General features: G+C 47.7%; 1 protein-coding gene across 1 annotated transcript in view; it reads right to left on the bottom strand.

The window, feature by feature from the left end:
* Positions 1 to 504: 504 nt before the first annotated feature.
* Positions 505 to 19,131, bottom strand: part of LOC147117871 (cadherin-12-like) — a 327,937-nt gene continuing 309,310 nt past the window's right edge. Inside the window, exons 11-12 of the mRNA XM_085989253.1 lie at positions 8,425 to 8,676; positions 505 to 1,407 (exon numbers count right to left, since the gene is read on the bottom strand). Coding sequence (XP_085845379.1) covers positions 899 to 1,407; positions 8,425 to 8,676 — 761 coding nt within the window. The 3' untranslated portion in view covers positions 505 to 898. The remainder of the gene's footprint in view (positions 1,408 to 8,424; positions 8,677 to 19,131) is intronic.

Genomic DNA, 19,131 nt, shown 5'->3' on the forward strand with positions numbered 1-19,131 from the left:
TGTCTCATTGCTGCAGGAGATGGTATTGAGGTGAAAAAGAGGCAAAATAACTGAGCAACAACGCACAATATATTTTTTTTTTTAAATCTTCACTGGCAGCAAAATAGTGCACTGGACAACTCATCAAAGGGCTCACTCTTCAGCCCTTTGATAAGCTTCTAACCGACACTATTCTCGATTGCAAGCTTAGTATGTTCTCAGATGCACAGCTTGGCGGAGGAAAGACTGTCAGATCTGATTCCATTCCATAATAACAAATTCCTTGTCAGTTAATCACACAGCAGAATTGGCAGAGGTTGTGGTTGAAGCTGTTATGTTAGCCATCATGCACGTCCAATTGGATGAGTAAGATTGGCAGTCTGAGCCACATTGGGACCTAGCGGAGAGAATGGCAGGGGAGAAATTGTATGCTCATTACTCACCAAGGTATTTCTTAGTTGCAGAGGTGGCTTCCAAAATCAGCAATCGATATTATTATTATTATTATTAATACAAACACCTATGTCCATATCGTTGCTCCTTTTATTGTCATTTAATTCAAGTTAAGAACACCTTTTAGTTGTATAATAAAAACTGACACTCTTACTGGAGAGTATAAACAGCTGCAGTGTTCAAAGTTCTTTCAGGCACTTTAGTGGAGATTACAGAAAAACCTGCAGCTTTTTTTTGTTTCCCTTCATCAGTTACAATTTCATGGCCAATACACATCAAAGAAACTGCTTGAGTCTGCCTCTCTCCAATTTCACAATGTCACAATAATCTTACAAGTCGTATCTTTGTGGTACCTAATGAAACTAGCTCACAGTAAAACAATAGTGGACATAGCAAGTAACAATGGCAGCCATTTAAAAATAAAGGACGACACTCATCTTGTCCTTAAATCGTCCAGACCTCAGATTTACTGCTGCTCGGTAATATTTTGTTGGCTGTTAGCTTTCTCTGGTCCATAGAGGTCTGCCAGTTTTTTAAACCGAGGTCCCCAGGTAGTGAGGTAACCGTACTCCTGATCCGTGTCTGCGGTAACTGATTCCAAGGAGCTGAGCGATTCAGCCGTGGAGCAATTCCCTTCGTAAGCGTACGTCACCAGGGAATCGTAAGGAGGTGCACCGGGGTCTGCATCGTTCTCCTGCAATCTCTGACTGATGAAGTCTTTGATATCAGTGTTGTTTTGTACTGTTATGGTCTGTCGCTGTGGATGGTGGGTCTCCGGCTTCACATCTCTGCGCAGCTGGATATCTTCTATCAAGTCAGGTTTCCGCAGTGTACTAATGTCAAAAGCCTGGGTGTCCTCCTCCCCACCTCCTTCATCATCGTAACTGATTACATTGTCTCTGATATCTTCCTTAGAGGTCATACAGATTTCTTTCTTCCTTTGTCTTCTTAGCGCCACAAACAGCACCACAATAACTGAGAAAATTGGAGCAAGATTAAAAATACATTTCTTCTTAAGAGTAAACAGTGAAAAATATGGCTTTATTGGCAAGAAGTGCCAAATTTTGTAACTATTGCATGCGTTTGTAACCCAGCAATCATTTAACAGAGTAGAATTATATTTTAAATCCACATAAAAAAAATTGAAAGAACAGCAGGTGCAGCAGGCGGTTAAGAAGGCAAATGGTATGTTGGCCTTCGTAGCGAGAGGATTCGAGTACAGGAGCAAGGATGTCTTGCTGCAGTTGTACAGGGCCTTGGTGAGACCACATCTTGAGTATTGTGTGCAGTTTTGGTCACCTTATCTGAGGAAGGATGTTCTTGCCATGGAAGGAGTGCAGCGAAGATTCACCAGACTGATACCTGGGATGGCAGGAATGACGTATGAGGAGAGATTGGGTCGATTGGGCTTGTACTCACTGGAGTTTAGAAGAATGAGAAGGGATCTCATTGAAACTTATAAAATTCTAACAGGACTAGACAGACTAGATGCAGGAAGGATGATCCCGATGGTCGGGGAGTCCAGAACCAGGGGTCACAGTCTAAGGATAAGGGGTAAGCCATTTAGGACAGAGATGAGGAGGAATTTCTTCACCCAGAGAGTGGTGAACCTGTGGAATTCTCTACCACAGAAGGCAGTAGAGGCCAATTCATTAATTATATTCAAGAAGGAGTTGGATATATTTCTTAAAGCTAAAGGGATCAAGGGGTATGGGGAGAAAGCAGGGACCGGGTACTGAATTTGGATGATCAGCCATGATCTCATTGAATGGCGGAGCAGGCTCGAGGGGCCGAATGGCCTACTCCTGCTCCTATCTTCTATGTTTCTAGGGTTATAAGTAAATAGGAATTCACTGGGATTGAACCCCACAGAAAAAAATGATGTTGCTGAACAGGGTCTATTTACCAGAGTATTGGGGCAGATTTTCCTTTGGGCCCCAATAGATCATCTGAGCACAGGGCATAGAGGAAAATCAGGTAGGGAGGATGGCACACCCATCGCAGAGCTCGGACAACCTTTTGTCCTTCATTCAATTGGGCAGAAAATTGATTGGGCTCCGTTCTGGGTGTTCAGTCCTCCCTGACCAATGCTTTACTAGGTGCTGTGCTGAACTAATCCAATGTGCCCAAGTATACTAACAGGAACATCTGCCCCATAAGACTCATCAATTTCAAGAATCTCCACAAAGGAAACTTCTTGTGTCCTTGTCAGGAATTTCAATTCACCGGTAAACGTTGGCAATATGCTCCCGAGGATTTAAGGTGGGTCGCCCTCTGCGGCATCATTCCGTTCTCTTCAGTTTCGCCATGGTTCATCGCCATTTTGAGATGTTTCAATGGTGATGCACCTTGGAACATTTCACTCTAATAAAAGGTGCTTGACCAGTTGTTGTTGTGAGACCCCTAACTGCAGCTTATGTTCTTAATAAAATATTGAGGGTGTATTATTTGGGGCATCTCCCAGTCCACCACTGTAAGTCCATCAGAAACCCCGGGGGTAACTGTGAAATTGAAACTGTGACGAGGAACTGATAGCACCAGACCAGCCCCTTATATATCCCGTCTGATTTTTCTTTAGTTACCCCTGGAGTTTCCACTGAATTTTCGAGCCTGCTCCGCCATTCAATGAGATCATGGCTGATCTTCTGCCTCAACTCCATTCACCGGCCCTATCGCCATATCCCTTGATGCCCTTACTAGTCAGAAATCTATCAACTTCTGTTTTGGAAAAAAAAACAATGACTGAGCCTGCACAGCCCTCTGGGGTAGAGAATTCCAAAGATTCATCACCCTCTGTGTGAAGAAATTTCTTCTCATCTCAGTCCTGAATGGCCTACCCTTTATCCTGAGGCTGTGGCCCCTGGTTCTAGACTCCCCAGCCAAGGGAAACATTCTCCCAGCATCCACCCTATCAAGCCCTGTAATAATTTTGTATGCTTCAATGAGATCCCCTCTCATTCTTCTGAATTGAAGAGAATACAGGCCTAGTTTACTCAATCTCTTCTCATACGACAGTCCCGCCATCCCAGGAATCAATCTTGTGAACTTCGTTGCACTCCCTCTATGGCAAATATATCCTTCCTTAGGTAAGGAGACCAAAATTGTACACAGTACTCCAGGTGTGGTCTCACCAAGGCCCTATATAATTGGAGTGAGACTTCTTTACTCCTGTACTCAAATCCTCTTGTAATGAAGGCCAGCATACCATTTGCCTTCCTAATGGCTTGCTGTACCTGCACATTCACTTTCAGTGATTCATGTATAAGGGCACCCAGGTCCCTTTGAGCATCTGCATTCCCCAATCTTTTAACATTTAGGAAATACTCTGCCTTTCTGTTTTTTCTACTAAAGTGGATAACTTCACATTTATCCACATTATATTCCATCAATAGAAATATTAATGGTTGGTTTCAAAGATGGAATTTTCATTAAAGATCATTGATTGAAGATTGGCACCTTTTAAATGATCAAAAAAACATGTATGACAAATGTTACTGTCGTGTCCTAGTTCCCCTGTATTGGTTAATAGTTTGAATGGCCATTGTTTTCCCCTTTTCCTACGACTACTTATTTCTAAGGAACATCTTCTTTCAGGATGGAAGTTGAAGAAACTAGCTCACAAAATTCTCCATGATGAGCACTCGATTTGTTGCATGATAAGGTACAGAAGACTCGTACAGGAGGGCTAGTTGACATTCCCATTTTCCACCTCAGTTGGCATACATTTGTGAGGCAATCCCACATATGCCAGAGCTTTTATGGTTTGCAACACATCTTGTACTTTAAAGAGTTTATGCAACTCATAAGACATGTTTTGTGACATAAAAAGAATATAATTGTTAATTTTACACCAAATTGCTCACTGAATGAAACCTTTGATTGTTGTACATTCAGTCTGTCGAATCACTTAACAAATGAAAAGTTAGAAATTGGTTACGGCCCATTTTTGTACCCATGCAAGGAGGCTCGAGGTTCATCTGAAATTGGGCCTCGGGCCTCAATTTAATAATTCGGGTGAGCTACTGGTGTCTTCCGCAGCTCTGGAGGAAACTTTCCCATTTCCAGAGGATGACTTTCAGGCCTCTTGCTTCACTGGCAGCAGCCCTTAGGTAAGTCCTGGGAAGGGAAGAGAAGGACAATGGGAGAGAGGGGGCAGAGGGTGGGGGGGCGGGGGAATGGTGATCATGGGCTGGCAGCAGCCCTCCAAAGTGCTGTGGAGCCGGGGCGATCAAACTTGCTTTTTTTTAAAAAAAGTACTTACTTTTTTGTTGGTGGCTGAAGCAGTTGCTGAAGACTCTTGAGCGGAGCAGACTAGCTAATTCAACAGAGGGGGGCTTAAAACAGGCAGTAGGCCTCATATTTACATATGTAAAGGGGCTAACACCTGTTTCAGGCAGTTGCCAGGGGCACCTGAAAAATCGTCCAACCCAATATGGGGTCAGACGTCTTTCAGCTACCCTTGGGGTGCAAGGCATTGCACTCAGAAACGAAGATCAATTTATCCCCCAATATGTCTTTCTGTTTTTCTAGTTTATAACATGGAGTACTGAAAACCTAATACAGTAAACTCTTTCATACGGGCACCTACGGGACCGGATGGTGCCGGTTGATTAAAAGTTACGGATAACAGAGCGGTACACCTACCAAGGTACGAGAGCCCCATTACACAGCCTCAGATCCAGGAGTCCCTGTTACACGGCCACAGGTACTGGAGGCCCGGTTACACGGCCACAGGTACAGGAGCCCCGGTTACACGGCCACAGGTACAGGAGGCCCGGTTACACAGGCACAGGTACTGGAGGCCCGGTTACACGGCCACAGGTACTGGAAACATGGTTACACGGCCACAGGTACAGGAGCCCTGGTTACACGGCCACAGGTACAGGAGTCCCTGTTACACGGCCACAGGTACAGGAGTCCCGGTTACACGGCCACAGATCCAGGAGTCCCTGTTACACGGCCACAGGTACAGGAGCCCCGGTTACACGGCCACAGGTACAGGAGTCCCGGTTACACGGCCACAGGTACAGGAGTCCCGGTTACACGGCCACAGATCCAGGAGTCCCTGTTACACAGCCACAGGTACAGGAGCCCTGGTTACACGGCCACAGGTACAGGAGCCCCGGTTACACGGCCACAGGTACAGGAGCCCCGGTTACACGGCCACAGGTACAGGAGCCCCGGTTACACGGCCACAGGTACAGGAGCCCCGGTTACACGGCCACAGGTACAGGAGCCCCGGTTACACGGCCACAGGTACAGGAGCCCCGGTTACACGGCCACAGGTACAGGAGGCCCGGTTACACGGCCACAGGTACTGGAGGCCCGGTTACACGGCCACGGGTACTGGAAACATGGTTACACGGCCACAGGTACAGGAGCCCTGGTTACACAGCCACAGGTACAGGAGTCCCTGTTACACGGCCACAGGTACAGGAGTCCCGGTTACACGGCCACAGATCCAGGAGTCCCTGTTACACGGCCACAGGTACAGGAGTCCCGGTTACACGGCCACAGATCCAGGAGTCCCTGTTACACGGCCACAGGTACAGGAGCCCCGGTTACACGGCCACAGGTACAGGAGCCCCGGTTACACGGCCACAGGTACAGGAGCCGCGGTTACACGGCCACAGGTACAGGAGCCCCGGTTACACGGCCACAGGTACAGGAGCCCAGGTTACACGGCCACAGGCACAGGAGTCCCGGTTACACGACCACAGGTACAGGAGTCCCGGTTACACGGCCACAGATCCAGGAGTCCCTGTTACATGGCCACAGATCCAGGAGGCCTGGTTACACGGCCACAGATCCAGGAGTCCCGGTTACACGGCCACAGATCCAGGAGTCCCTGTTACACGGCCACAGATCCAGGGGTCCCTGTTACACGGCCACAGGTCGAGGAGTCCCGGTTACACGGTCACAGATCCAGGAGTCCCTGTTACACGGCCACAGGTACAGGAGCCCCGGTTACACGGCCACAGGTACAGGAGCCCCGGTTACACGGCTACAGATCATGGAGCCCCGGTTACACGGCCACAGATCCAGGAGTCCCGGTTACACGGCCACAGATCCAGGAGTCCCTGTTACACGGCCACAGGTACAGGAGCCCTGGTTACACGGCCACAGATCCAGGAGCCCTGGTTACGCGGCCACAGATCCAGGAGCCCTGGTTACATGGCCACAGATCCAGGAGTCCCTGTTACACGGCCACAGGTACAGGGGACCCGGTTACACGGCCACAGATCCAGGAGTCCCTGTTACACGGCCACAGATCCAGGAGCCCTGGTTACGCGGCCACAGATCCAGGAGCCCTGGTTACACGGCCACAGATCCAGGAGTCCCTGTTACACGGCCACAGGTACAGGGGACCCGGTTACACGGCCACAGATCCAGGAGTCCCTGTTACACGGCCACAGATCCAGGAGCCCTGGTTACACGGCCACAGATCCAGGAGCCCTGGTTACGCGGCCACAGATCCAGGAGCCCTGGTTACACGGCCACAGATCCAGGAGTCCCTGTTACACGGCCACAGGTACAGGGGACCCGGTTACACGGCCACAGATCCAGGAGCCCTGGTTACACGGCCACAGATCCAGGAGTCCCTGTTACACGGCCACAGGTACAGGAGCCCCGGTTACACGGCCACAGGTACAGGGGACCCGGTTACACGGCCACAGGTACGGGAGGCCCTGTTACACGGCCACAGGTACAGGGGACCCGGTTACACGGCCACAGATCCAGGAGTCCCTGTTACACGGCCACAGGTACTGGAGGCCCGGTTACACGGCCACAGATCCAGGAGCCCTGGTTACACGGCCACAGATCCAGGAGTCCCTGTTACACGGCCACAGGTACAGGAGCCCCGGTTACACGGCCACAGGTACAGGGGACCCGGTTACACGGCCACAGGTACTGGAGGCCCGGTTACACGGCCACAGATCCAGGAGCCCTGGTTACACGGCCACAGGTACTGGAGGCCCTGTTACACGGCCACAGGTACAGGGGACCCGGTTACACGGCCACAGATCCAGGAGTCCCTGTTACACGGCCACAGATCCAGGAGCCCTGGTTACACGGCCACAGATCCAGGAGCCCTGGTTACGCGGCCACAGATCCAGGAGCCCTGGTTACACGGCCACAGATCCAGGAGTCCCTGTTACACGGCCACAGGTACAGGGGACCCGGTTACACGGCCACAGATCCAGGAGCCCTGGTTACACGGCCACAGATCCAGGAGTCCCTGTTACACGGCCACAGGTACAGGAGCCCCGGTTACACGGCCACAGGTCCAGGAGCCCTGGTTGCACGGCCACAGGTACTGGAGGCCCTGTTACACGGCCACAGGTACAGGGGACCCGGTTACACAACCAGAGGTGCAAGAGCCATGGTTAAATGGCAGAAGGTACAAGAACCCCGGTTACACAGTCACAAATATACAGTAAAACTTACCTTTGGGTTCCTAAACCTACTCCTGAAGGTTGCCGGTTATTAGAGAATTCTGGATAATTAGGTGCCGTTTAAACGGGAATTTACTGTAGCTAGATTTTCCGCCCGTTCGTAAGTCAAATGGCAGCAAATACATGTGTAAACATTAGAGCATGTCTGTCTCATAACTCTCAGAATAGATTAAGGGGAAAAACGATTGTTACATTTTAACTTGGCTTACCTTAAGTCTGAGGTGTCAAATCCAAGCAAAGCTCTTAACCTGTTGTGGCCCTGGTGTGATTAATAAATATGTCTTAACTGTCCTAACTGGAAAAGTTGTTCCCATTCCTCCTTTGGCTTCTGTGACTAAACTGCACACAAAGGATCCTAATGAAGATATAGCAACTAAATCTATGAGGAGATCAACTAACCCTAATGTCCAATCAAATTTTAATTTTAACTCACTGCATCTTATTGGTGATTGAGTGTCCCTTTAACTTTTCTACAAAGGATATTGATAAATTATTGGCCATTCAATATAGTACCATGGTACAGGATTAGACTCACCAAGGAGTATAATGATACAAAGCAGGATTGCTATCAATGCCTCTGTGCTCAAGCCCACGGGCAGAAAGATTGCTTCCACATTGCAGGACAGGATCGTGCCATCCACGTCACACCCACAGACTCGAATAGTCAATGTATTTGTGCTGCTTTGTATAGGGTAACCGCTGTCTGAGATCACAACTGGAAGGAAATAAAGCTCCAGCTGCCTGCGACTGTAACCGTTCCTCTTGGGTAAGATTCCAGCGGTGTTGTCTGCGATACACACACACACCAAAAAAAAAAATCAACGTTAAAAACATGAAACAAATGGAAAAAAAAATCATAAATGGAACTGTTGAGACAAAGCAGCATGGGAAATGGCTTTCTCCTTAGCAACAAGTTTAAAAAAATGTCTGTATTTATTCATTCGCGTGACGTGGGCGTCGCTGGCAAGGCCGACATTTATTGCCCATCCCTAATTGCCCTTGAGAAGGTGGTGCTGAGCTGCCTTCTTGAACCGCTTGAAGTAACTGGAATAGTGCAATGTTGTGCTGGGGCTTTAGGGACATCTCAAGCAGATGTAAGAAAAGCCTATATTGTATGCTTATGGTAATCACTGAGCATTTAGGATTCTGCAATAGGTATTTTTATACTAGCTCAAGATAACTGGTGAACAGTGAAATGAGAAATGGCATGTCGGCACAAATAAGGCATTACATGGTTTCCGAGCCCACTATTGCATGGTCGTCCTCTGCAAGGAATCTCCTTCTATTCTGCATCTCTAAGTGTAAGTTGGTGCTCTAAATGTAATGGTTTCAAGCATTCACTGTAAAGAAGCAGAAGGTTAGCAAGGCACGAATGCAGTTAAATATGACCATTTATTTCTGGTGATTTTAGCAAGACAACCTTATCTAAGTTCTTTTTTGATGCATTAATCTTTTTACGAGCACAAACCCAGCGCCGAGAGAGACAGGGTTTGATTATATTTTAATGAAATGTGTTTTTATTCTATAGAAGTGCGCTGTCACCCACAGCAATTTATGTCCCACAAGCATTATTTTGTTTACTTTTATTGGAAAGTGTCATTCTGCATGGTTCAGCAGATATTAATCATTATATTTAAGTTTGATTTCTAGTTTTTACAGAAAAGCTAGAAAGGAACTAGCAACGTATGACATAAGTACGTCATTTCTTTTCAAGTTTAAAAAAGTGCTTTAATCTTATCTGCGTTGAGTACTTGACTCCGGAGGTACAGGGCAACTTAGTGACTGCAAGAGGTGCAACATTTAAGAAGTAATAATTATTGGTCATAGCTCCGCAGGCACTGTGCGGGTGAAATGTGCCCTTCCTTCATGGCAAGAGAAATCTGCCAGAACAATGGAGGCAGAATAAGATCCTATTTCATTTGTAGCACAATGTATTTACATAACAAATGCAAAAACAGTTATATTCGTAGTAACAACAGAAAATGCTGGAAACACTCAGCAGGTCAGGCAGCATCTGTGGAGAGAGAAACAGATTCAACGTTTCAGGTCTGTGACCCTTCGTCAGAGCTGGAAAAAGTTAGAGATGTGACAGGTTTTAAGCTGGTGCAGGGGCAGGGAAAGGGGGGGAGGGGAGGAAAGAACACAAGGGGCGGTCTGTGATAGGGTGGAATGCAGGAGTGATTAAATGTTGCAAATGGGGATGGCCGAATCATCAACACCTGCCGCCTGAAAAAAGAGGGGCAGAGGTTATAGTCTGAAATTGTTGAACTCGATGTTGAGGCCAGAAGGCTGTAAAGTGCCTAATTGAAAGATGAGGTGCTGTTCCTCAAGCTTACGTTGAGCTTCATTGGAACAGTGTAAGAGGCCGAGGACAGAGTGGGAGTGGAGCGGAGAATTAAAGTGACAAGCGACCGGAAGCTCGGGGTCAACCTTGCAGACTGAACGGAGGTGTTCCGCAAAGCGGTCGCCCAATCTGCGTTTGGTCTCCCCAATGTAGAGGAGACCGCATCGTGAGCAGTGAATACAGTATACTAAGTTGCAAGAAGTACAAGTAAATCGCTGTTTCACCTGGAACGTGTGTTTAGGGCCATGGAGAATGGGATGGGAGGAGGTAAAAGTGCAGGTGTTGCATCTCCTGCGCTTGCACGGGAAGGTGCTGTGGGGAGGGGAGGGGCTGTTGGGGGTGATAGAGGAGTGGACCAGAGTGTTGTGGAGGGAGCAGTCCCTTCGGAATGCTGAAAGGGGAGGGGTAGATGCGTTTGGTGGTGGGATCACGCTGGAGATGGCAGAAATGGCGGAGGATGATCTGTTGAATGTGGAGGCTAGTGGGGTGAAAGGTGAGGACAAGGAGAACCCTATCGTGGTTCTGGGAGGGAGGGGAAGGGGTGAGTGCGGGAAATGGAATGGACACGGTCGATGGCCATGCCAACCACATTAGAGGGGAATCCTCGGTTGAGGAAAAAGGAAGACATATCGGAGGCACTAGTATGAAATGTGGCATCGTCAGAACAGATGCAGTGGAGATGGAGAAACTGGGAGAAAGGAATAGAGTCCTTGCAGGAAGCGGGGTGGGAGGAAGTGTTGTCCAGGTAACTGTGGGAGTCAGTGGGCTTATAGTGAATGTTTGTCGATAACCTATCCCCAGAGATGGAGACAGAGATGTCGAGGAAGGGAAGGGAAGAGTCGGAGATGGACCATGTGAAGGTGAGGGAAGGGTGGAAATTGAAAGCAAAGTGAATGAAATTTTCTAGTTCTGGGCGAGAGCAGGAAACGGCACCAATACAGTCATCAATGTACCGGAAAAAGAGGTAAGGGAGGGGATCTGAGTAGGACTGGAACAAAGAATGTTCCATATATCATAGGAGCACTTTTAATTTGGAGGAAGTGAGTGGAGTCAAAGGAGAAGTTGATCAATGTGAGAACAAGCTCAGCCAGGTGGGGGATGGTGGTGGTGGATGGGGACTGGTTGGGCCTCTGTTCAAGGAAGAAGTGGAGTGCCCTCAGGCCATCCTGGTGGTGGATGGAGGTGTAGAGGGATTGGACTTCCATAGTGAGAAGGAGATGGTTGGGGCCAGGAAACTGGAAACTGTTAAAGTGGCGGAGGACGTCGAAAGAGTCGCAAATGTAGGTGGGAAGAGACTGCACAAGGGGAGAAAAAATAGTCGAGATAGGAAGAAATCCATTCCGTGGGGCAAGAACAGGCTGAAACGATGGGCTAGATTTTCCTGGAGCTGTCAGGTGGGGTTTCAGGCGTGTGGGGGGGAAAATCCCAAAATCAGGGGTCCCGACACCATCCCGCCCAAAACCCCGCCCCACGCAACTTTCAGGGCCGGCGGGTACCCGCCCCACACTGGGACCCGCCAAAACCAGGTGGGAAGGGATTAGCGCCAATTAACTGCCTGTTAACAGATAGTTAACAGACAGTTTTTAGCCTAATCCCTATTTTGAGGGGTGTCGTGTGGGATTCCTGACGGCTCCAAACCACGCCAGGTTAGAGCAGGCGGGCCATCGGGTTGAAGGAGTTGGAGGTGTCGCGATGTCGGTGTTCAGGTGAGTGATGGGTGCATGAGTGCAAAGGTAAGTATGTTTGGTGTGTCTAAAGTGTGTAAAGAACTTTTACTTACCTGTACTTACCTTAACAGCCTTTCTTCATGTAGGCGTCGGGAGTCCATCACTCAGCCGGCACTTAAAGCTGAACGGCTGCGATCTGTGAAAAGTGATAGCCTTCAGCTTTGAGTGCTGCTGAGAGTTCTAACTGATTCTGTGCAGAAGGACTCAGGTTAGAACTCACACTGTCAGTGTTTCACAGCTTCAAACAGCTGTGAAACACTGATCTTTCATCTGTCAAGAACTCTTGACAGATGAAATTGCAGTCTGTGACGTCACCTGTTGTCGGGTGGCCCATAATTGGCCTGCTGAGCCCACTAGGCGAGCTCAACTAGGTCAATCAAGGGAAAATCGCGCGGATTGGCCGGACGTCGATGTAGGCGGGTCAAAAACCCGAAAGTTGAAGTCCCGCCTTCTTCCCGACAGGTTCGGGAAAATCTACCCCAAAGAGTCTAGCAGGGCAGCCCTGTTTGTGGATCTTGGGAAGAAGGTAGAAGCGGGCTGTGCGGGGTTGGGGGAACTATGAGATTGACATATGAGATGGTACATCTGTAACTTTTTCCAGTTCTGACGAAGGGTCACCGATCTGAAACGTTAACCCTGTTTCTCTCTCCACGGATGCTGCCTGACCTGCTGAGTACTTCCTCCGGCATTTTCTGTTGTTATTTCGGATTTCCAGCATCCGCAGTATTTTGCTATTGTGTAGCTATATTCGTAGCTTTGAATATTTTTTCCCTTATAATATTTAACGCTGAATATTTTTCCCATTACATATTCCCTTAATAAATTAATTTCTCTGAAGAGATTCAGCAGCGGAAAGGTCAGGAAAAATACAAGTAATTATTCCACTGTGAATTCCTTTGGAGAGGAAATTGCCTGATTCCCAGTTGTACTGTATAAGACCATATAATATATCACTTTGCACTTATATCTTGTTGCTTTCATTGTCCAATAAAATCTCTTTGAATTCAACTGAACTGTTTATGAAACAGATGACATTTGATAAAAATGTTAATAATCATCACTTGTTACTGCCAATCCATAATAGCCATCCCAGTGCTCTAGGCTGACAGTCATTGGCCCAGTAATTCCCCTCCCAACGCATGAGTACGGACGGGGTACTCACGCGTGTGCCCGGAGGAATTGCCGGTTTTCAGCATGCACAGCGCATGCGGGGAAAACCGGCATTTCCTCTCCTCTGACCCAAGGGGTTAAGAGGCTGAACGCGTGCGCACAGGAGTCTGCGCGTGCGACTTGGATTTCCTTTATTTTTAGAGAGTTGCGCATGTGTAAAGGCCTCCGGTTTTTACGCATTGTAAAACCACACGTAAGTACTTAGTTTTACAGGTAAGTGGTCTATTAATACAATTTATAAAAAAAATTTCCACAGGTTTATTATTTTTAAAGAATTTACAGTAAGGTAAGTTTAGTTTTAGCCCCGATTTTTTATATAATAATTTTTTCCAAATTTTAAAATTATTGTTTAAAATAGTTTTTTTACAGTTATTTATGGTTCATTTAAGTAGTGCAATGTTTTTATTAATTTTCTTTCAAGTTTAAGTAGTGTTTTGGGGCCAGGAATTTTCATGAGTTTGACAGCTCTTACTCTCAAACTCATGAATGAACTTTTGCAACCTCCCATTGGTTGCCCTCTGCTCACGTGATCCCAGCCGGCTCATCGCACTAAGTACGCATCTGGGTCACGTACGCACAGCGCGGCAGGACCTCAAGTGGGCCAGTGAGAGGAAATGCAATGCGGGCCAGGATTAAAATGTCAGCGCGCCGGGTAAGTGCACATCGGGGGCTTGCACGCGCGCCAAGCTCCCGATCCTAATTTCAGGGCCATTATGGGGCAAATTTTACTCATGCTGCTAATTCAATAAGGTAGCTGACATGAATCAGTCATTCGTAAAAGAAAGACTTATGAAATGATACTGAGCGGCCTGTGGGTGGTGCTGTCCAGGGAGAGTATAAATACTCGGGCACTGGTCCAGCTTGCGCAGGGACATTCTTAACAGGAACTAGTGAAGGACACAACTAGACCTCCATGTTGTAAAACAGTTGATTAAAGCTTTGTTTAACGCTTAGACCAAGTGCCTAGTAGTTTTCTTACGCCAGTAGCTGTGAGTAAGAAGAGGGGCAAAGCCAGCAGAAAGTGGTAACAATTTTCCATCGATTATTAACACTTCTTTAAGACCCGGTGGCAGCCTAATAGAGGAGCAACATTTTGCTTTTTAAGGACTAAGACCTTGTTAATAGCCTATCCAGAGAAACTCGTACAGAGCTACCCTGAGGAGAGGGAGTGGTGAAGATGCAAATGATAAGTAAATCCTAAACTCGCATAATTGAACAAGGAATTACATAAGAATATAAGAAATAGGAGCAAGAGTAGGCCATTCGGCCCCTGCGAGCCTGCTCCGCCATTCAATAAGATCTTGGCTGATCTTCTACCTCAACTCCACTTTCCCGCACTATCTCCATATCCCTTGGTTCCCTTAATATCCAAAAATCTATTGATCTCTGTCTTGAATATACTCAACGACTGAGCCTCCACAGCCCTCTGGGGCAGAGAATTCCAAAGATTCACAATCCTTTGAGTGAAGAAATTTCTCCCCTTATTCTGACACTGTGACCCCTAGTTCTAGATTCCCCAGCCAGGGGAAGCATTCTCTCAGCATCTATCCTGTCAAACTCCTTAAGAATTTTATGTTTCAGAGAGATCACCTCTCATTTTTCTAAATTCTAGGGAATATAGGCCTAGTCTACTCAATCTCCCCTCATAGAACAATCCCCCCCATCCCAGGAATTGTTAAGCTAAGATAAAAACTAAGATAACGTTCTCGCAAAAGAAAATTTAAGGAGCTCTATAAAAGCATGCTATTAATGTTAGAAATGCTATTAATCGCACTCCAGGGACTTGAGCACAAAAATCTAGGCTGACACTCCAGTGCAGTACTGAGGGAGTGCTGCACTGTCGGAGGTGCCGTCTTTCAGATGAGATGTTAAACCGAGGCCCCGTCTGCTCTTTCAGGTCGACATAAAAGATCCTATGGCACTATTTTGAAGAAGAGCAGGGGAGTTATCCCTGGTGTCCTGGCCAATATTTATCCCTCAATCTACATCACTAAAAAACAGATTATCTGGTCATTATCCAGCACAGACACGATGGGCCGAATGGCCTCCTTCTGTGCCGTTATGACTCTATGACTTATGACTCTATGGCTGTTTGTGGGAGCTTGCTGTGTGAAAATTGGTTGCCTCATCTCCTACATTACAACAGTGACTACACTTCAAAAAGTACTTCATTGGCTGTAAAGTGCTTTGGGGCATCCAGTGGTCATGAAAGGCGCTATATAAATGCAAGCCTTTCTGCCTTTCTTTAAAATTGTTGGATATACTTCTAAATGATAGCCGTGTCTCAGTGGTACCACTCTCACCTCTGAGTCAGAAGGCCATGAGTTGTAAGGCTCACTCCAGAGAGGGGAAACACATAATCTAGGCTGACATTTCAGGGCAGTACTGAGGGAGTGCAGCACTGCTATATTTAGATGAGGTGTTAAAGCAAGGCCCCACCTACCCTCCTAGGTGGATCAAAAAGATCCCATGCACTATTCCAAAAAGCGGAGGGGAGTTGTCCTGTCCATCATTTATCCTTCAACTAACATGACTAACAGATTTTCGGATGGGACATTGGTCCTCCTCACCGCGCCCATTCTTGGGGGAAATAAAAATCGGGTTGGAGTGACCAATTTCTGGCCATGATCTCTCTGGCCCAATCTGCCCCGGTAGAGCCCCTGCTTCAAACAAGCTTCAGGTGCCTTTGAAGATGCTAATCAGGGCCTTAAAAACTGCTTTAGGACCTCGCTCCCAAATTCGGCATAAACTGGACAATGCATGTGACATGCAACGACCTAACCAGCGACAGGTGGAGGCTGACGGTGAAATGAGCAGTTAGCTTCTGTTTTTATTTCTGTTACTCTGGAGGTGGGAAGAGCAGGAGTGTCTCCACAACAGTACTGTGGGCCACTGCCAGACTAGACTCACACTCACCCCCCGCCCCCCCACCTCCCACCCCTTACCTCTGGTTCACCTCCACCCCACCCTCCCCACCCCTGCAAGAAATACCTGCGGGCCGGCTTGGCCTTGGAGATTCCCGATTTTCCCCGAGGGCCCACCCGGTGAGCTAACTCAGGATGCCCGATTGGCGTCTGCACCTTGTCGTTTTATGCAGACCAGGCTCGAGGCTCAATGCCCAGCAGTTCTCTGCCTGATGTCTTCCGGCGCACATTCCCTTCGAGACGCCCATTTTGTACCAGCCTCTGGTGCCATTCCAATTTCTCGGCCATTAGCTGCTTTCTGTGGGAACTTGCTGTGCGCAGGTTGGCTGCTAGCGTTTTGCCTATTTTACAGCAGTGACTACATTTCCAAGGCACTTTATTGGTTGGTACTGAAGCCCTAAGAGCTCCCGAGGTCATGAAAGGCTCTTTCTCACATTAAATAAAACTGTGCGGCCCTCAGATAAATTAAGGGATTCAAATCGAACTGTTCGAAACTAACAATACACTTGCTAATGTATTTGTATGAAATTTTTCTGTCAGCTAGTTTATGAAGGTAATCACCCTTTTAAAATTACTAATGTTGCACAATACAGCTTCAACTCTCAAGTGTTTCAAACGAATATTAATAATCAGCGATGAAAGGCAGATGATCAATAAATGTTTATCTGAAATCCACTGAATGGAACACAGTAACTGTCTTTTGACATACAGTCTACTCAAGTAATAAGCAATAGAGCAAATGTCTAGCAGAAATAACAACAGAAAATGCTGGAAAAACTCAGCAGGTCAGGCAACATCCGTGGAGAGAAACTTGAGTTGACGTTTCGGGTCGAACCCTTCTTCAAAACTGGAAAGAAAATAAAATAGATCGAAGGCAGGGCTGCGATCGGACAAAAGAAGTAAAAGGAACAAAAGTAGAAGAGACAATAAAAGGTATTTGAAGCTAGACGAGATGGTAATAGGCTGAGATTAGGTGTGAAGTGTACTGGCAGGGCAAGAGATAGCTACCAGGTGTGAGAGAGAAACAAAAGGAAAGGGTGGGGGGGGGGGGGGGGGAAAGGAGTGGAAAAATTACAAGTGAAAATGTAATAGGGGCCGAGGTTATGATCTGAAATTGTTGAACTCAATATTGAGTCAGGAAGGCTGCAAAGTGCCTAATCGGAAGCAGCACTGATTTCATGCACTGTGACGTACGGTCAGTGTCCTTCACCACATGATGGAGAATGACTGCATAATGTAAGGGCTGATTCCACAATCAGGGACTGCCATCCAGGAGCAGTGTTCACAGGGAGATCAGATTGGGGATTTATAGGCTCCTTGTTGGGAACGGATAATCAGGGAATCGTCGCTGTCATTTCAAAAAAGGTGCAAGTGTCCTGTGTCATAAGGTTTGTTACCTCGAGACTTGACTATTCCAATGCTCTCCGGGCCAGTCTTCCATCTTCCACCCTCTAAAATTCTTATCCTTGTTTTCAAATCCCTCCATGGCCTCACCCCTCCCTATCTCTGTAACCTCCTCCAGCCCTACAACCTTGCGAGATCTCTGCATTCCTCCAAATCTGGCCCCTCGATTTTAATCGCTCCACCATTGGTGGCCGTACCTTCAGCTGCCTAGGCCCTAAGCTCTAGAATTCCCTTCCTAAACCTCTCCACCGCTCCTTGAAACCTACCTCTTTAACCAAAGTTTTGGTCATCTATCCTAATATCTCCTTATGTGGATCGGTGTCAAATTTTGTCTGATAACGTTCCGTTAAAGGTGCTATATAATTGCAAGAAGCTGTTACTGTTTTTGGTTGGTTCCCATTAAAGAGAATGGAAGTTTCCCATCACCATCCGAAGAAGGTCCACTGCTAGTAGGTAACTCACTGTTGACACAGAGTCAATGTTCTGTGGGGTTCTTTCATTCTCCTTCCACTCAGGAAGAACAGTCCTGATTTTAACTCCGGGCAGGTGGGTGGGTGATGAGGTGAAACTTAGGTCCGGTTATTTTAACTCATGGGCCTCATTAACTTGCCACCGGTTCACTTCCCGCCCAGTGAAGTGGCAGAAAATCGTGCGGGCCCAGAGGCTGCCCACCGACACAAGGCAGGTAGCAGCATCGGGTTGTGGGGGTGTCTCGTTAGGGGTCCTGGCGGTGTTTCGCGGGGGGTGGTCCCGTGTTCCTGCAGAGCAAGGAGTCCGGGGCAAGGGAGGCCGCAGCTTTCCTTGAGGTGCCCAGAGACTCATTCCTGCTCCTCCTGGCCCCACAAAGGAAAGAAAGACACACTTGCCTTTTTTGCAGCCCGTGCTTCAAATGATCATCTTCTCTCCCAGGTCGGCCTGGAAGGAAAGTCCCATCTGCTTCCCCACTCAGGCCTGAGTTAAAATTGCAGTCATCCTGACGGCGTTATCGGGATCACTGGGGATCATCTCCTCGACCCAATTTTAACGAGCTAGAATCAGTGTTAAAGTGCGTTAATGGCCTCAAGATGAGTTCGGTAGATATACTGTCCCATTATCACTGACGCTCCATTTGCTGTTATTTTTAAAGGGGCCTTCCCATGAGAGGCTGGAGAGCCCACCTGTTTCAGGCGTCAAGCTTCTTTACGATGTAAATCGGGGTCCTATGACTTAGTTAGGATCCCGACTACAATTTTAAGTGACACGCGGGTGGAAAGATGCGTCGCCAACGGTCTGCCCATGTGTCCTGGCGTTGAGCGGCCCAACCCGCGGTCCATAAAGGGACCACTGCTGGCTGGTCCAAAAGAGGTCCCAAAACATTCTTCCAAGTTTTATTTTAGTGCAGCCAAGAGGAGGAGGAACTCCCTGATGTGGCGCCAGCCTAAAGCCGGTGGGGAGGGGGGGGCCGGCTGCAACAGGACGCCCCCATCAGATCATGCGGTTTGCCGCCAGCATAGACACGAATCCTGGCCTTGAAATGGCTTGGGCCTCACTCCACGCAGAGCGGACGGATGGCCAGCGCCCTACCGATCGGCCACCCTAAAGTTAAAATCTACCTCCTTGTTTATCAGATCTAGGTTCCCAACATCGTTAATTGTTTAATAAAGAAAGAGAACACTTGCATTTACATAGCACCA

This window comes from Somniosus microcephalus, chromosome 5 (assembly GCF_052327205.1).
Source record: "Somniosus microcephalus isolate GS21.2 chromosome 5, FLI_Smic_1.0, whole genome shotgun sequence".
Classification (NCBI taxonomy): domain Eukaryota; kingdom Metazoa; phylum Chordata; class Chondrichthyes; order Squaliformes; family Somniosidae; genus Somniosus; species Somniosus microcephalus.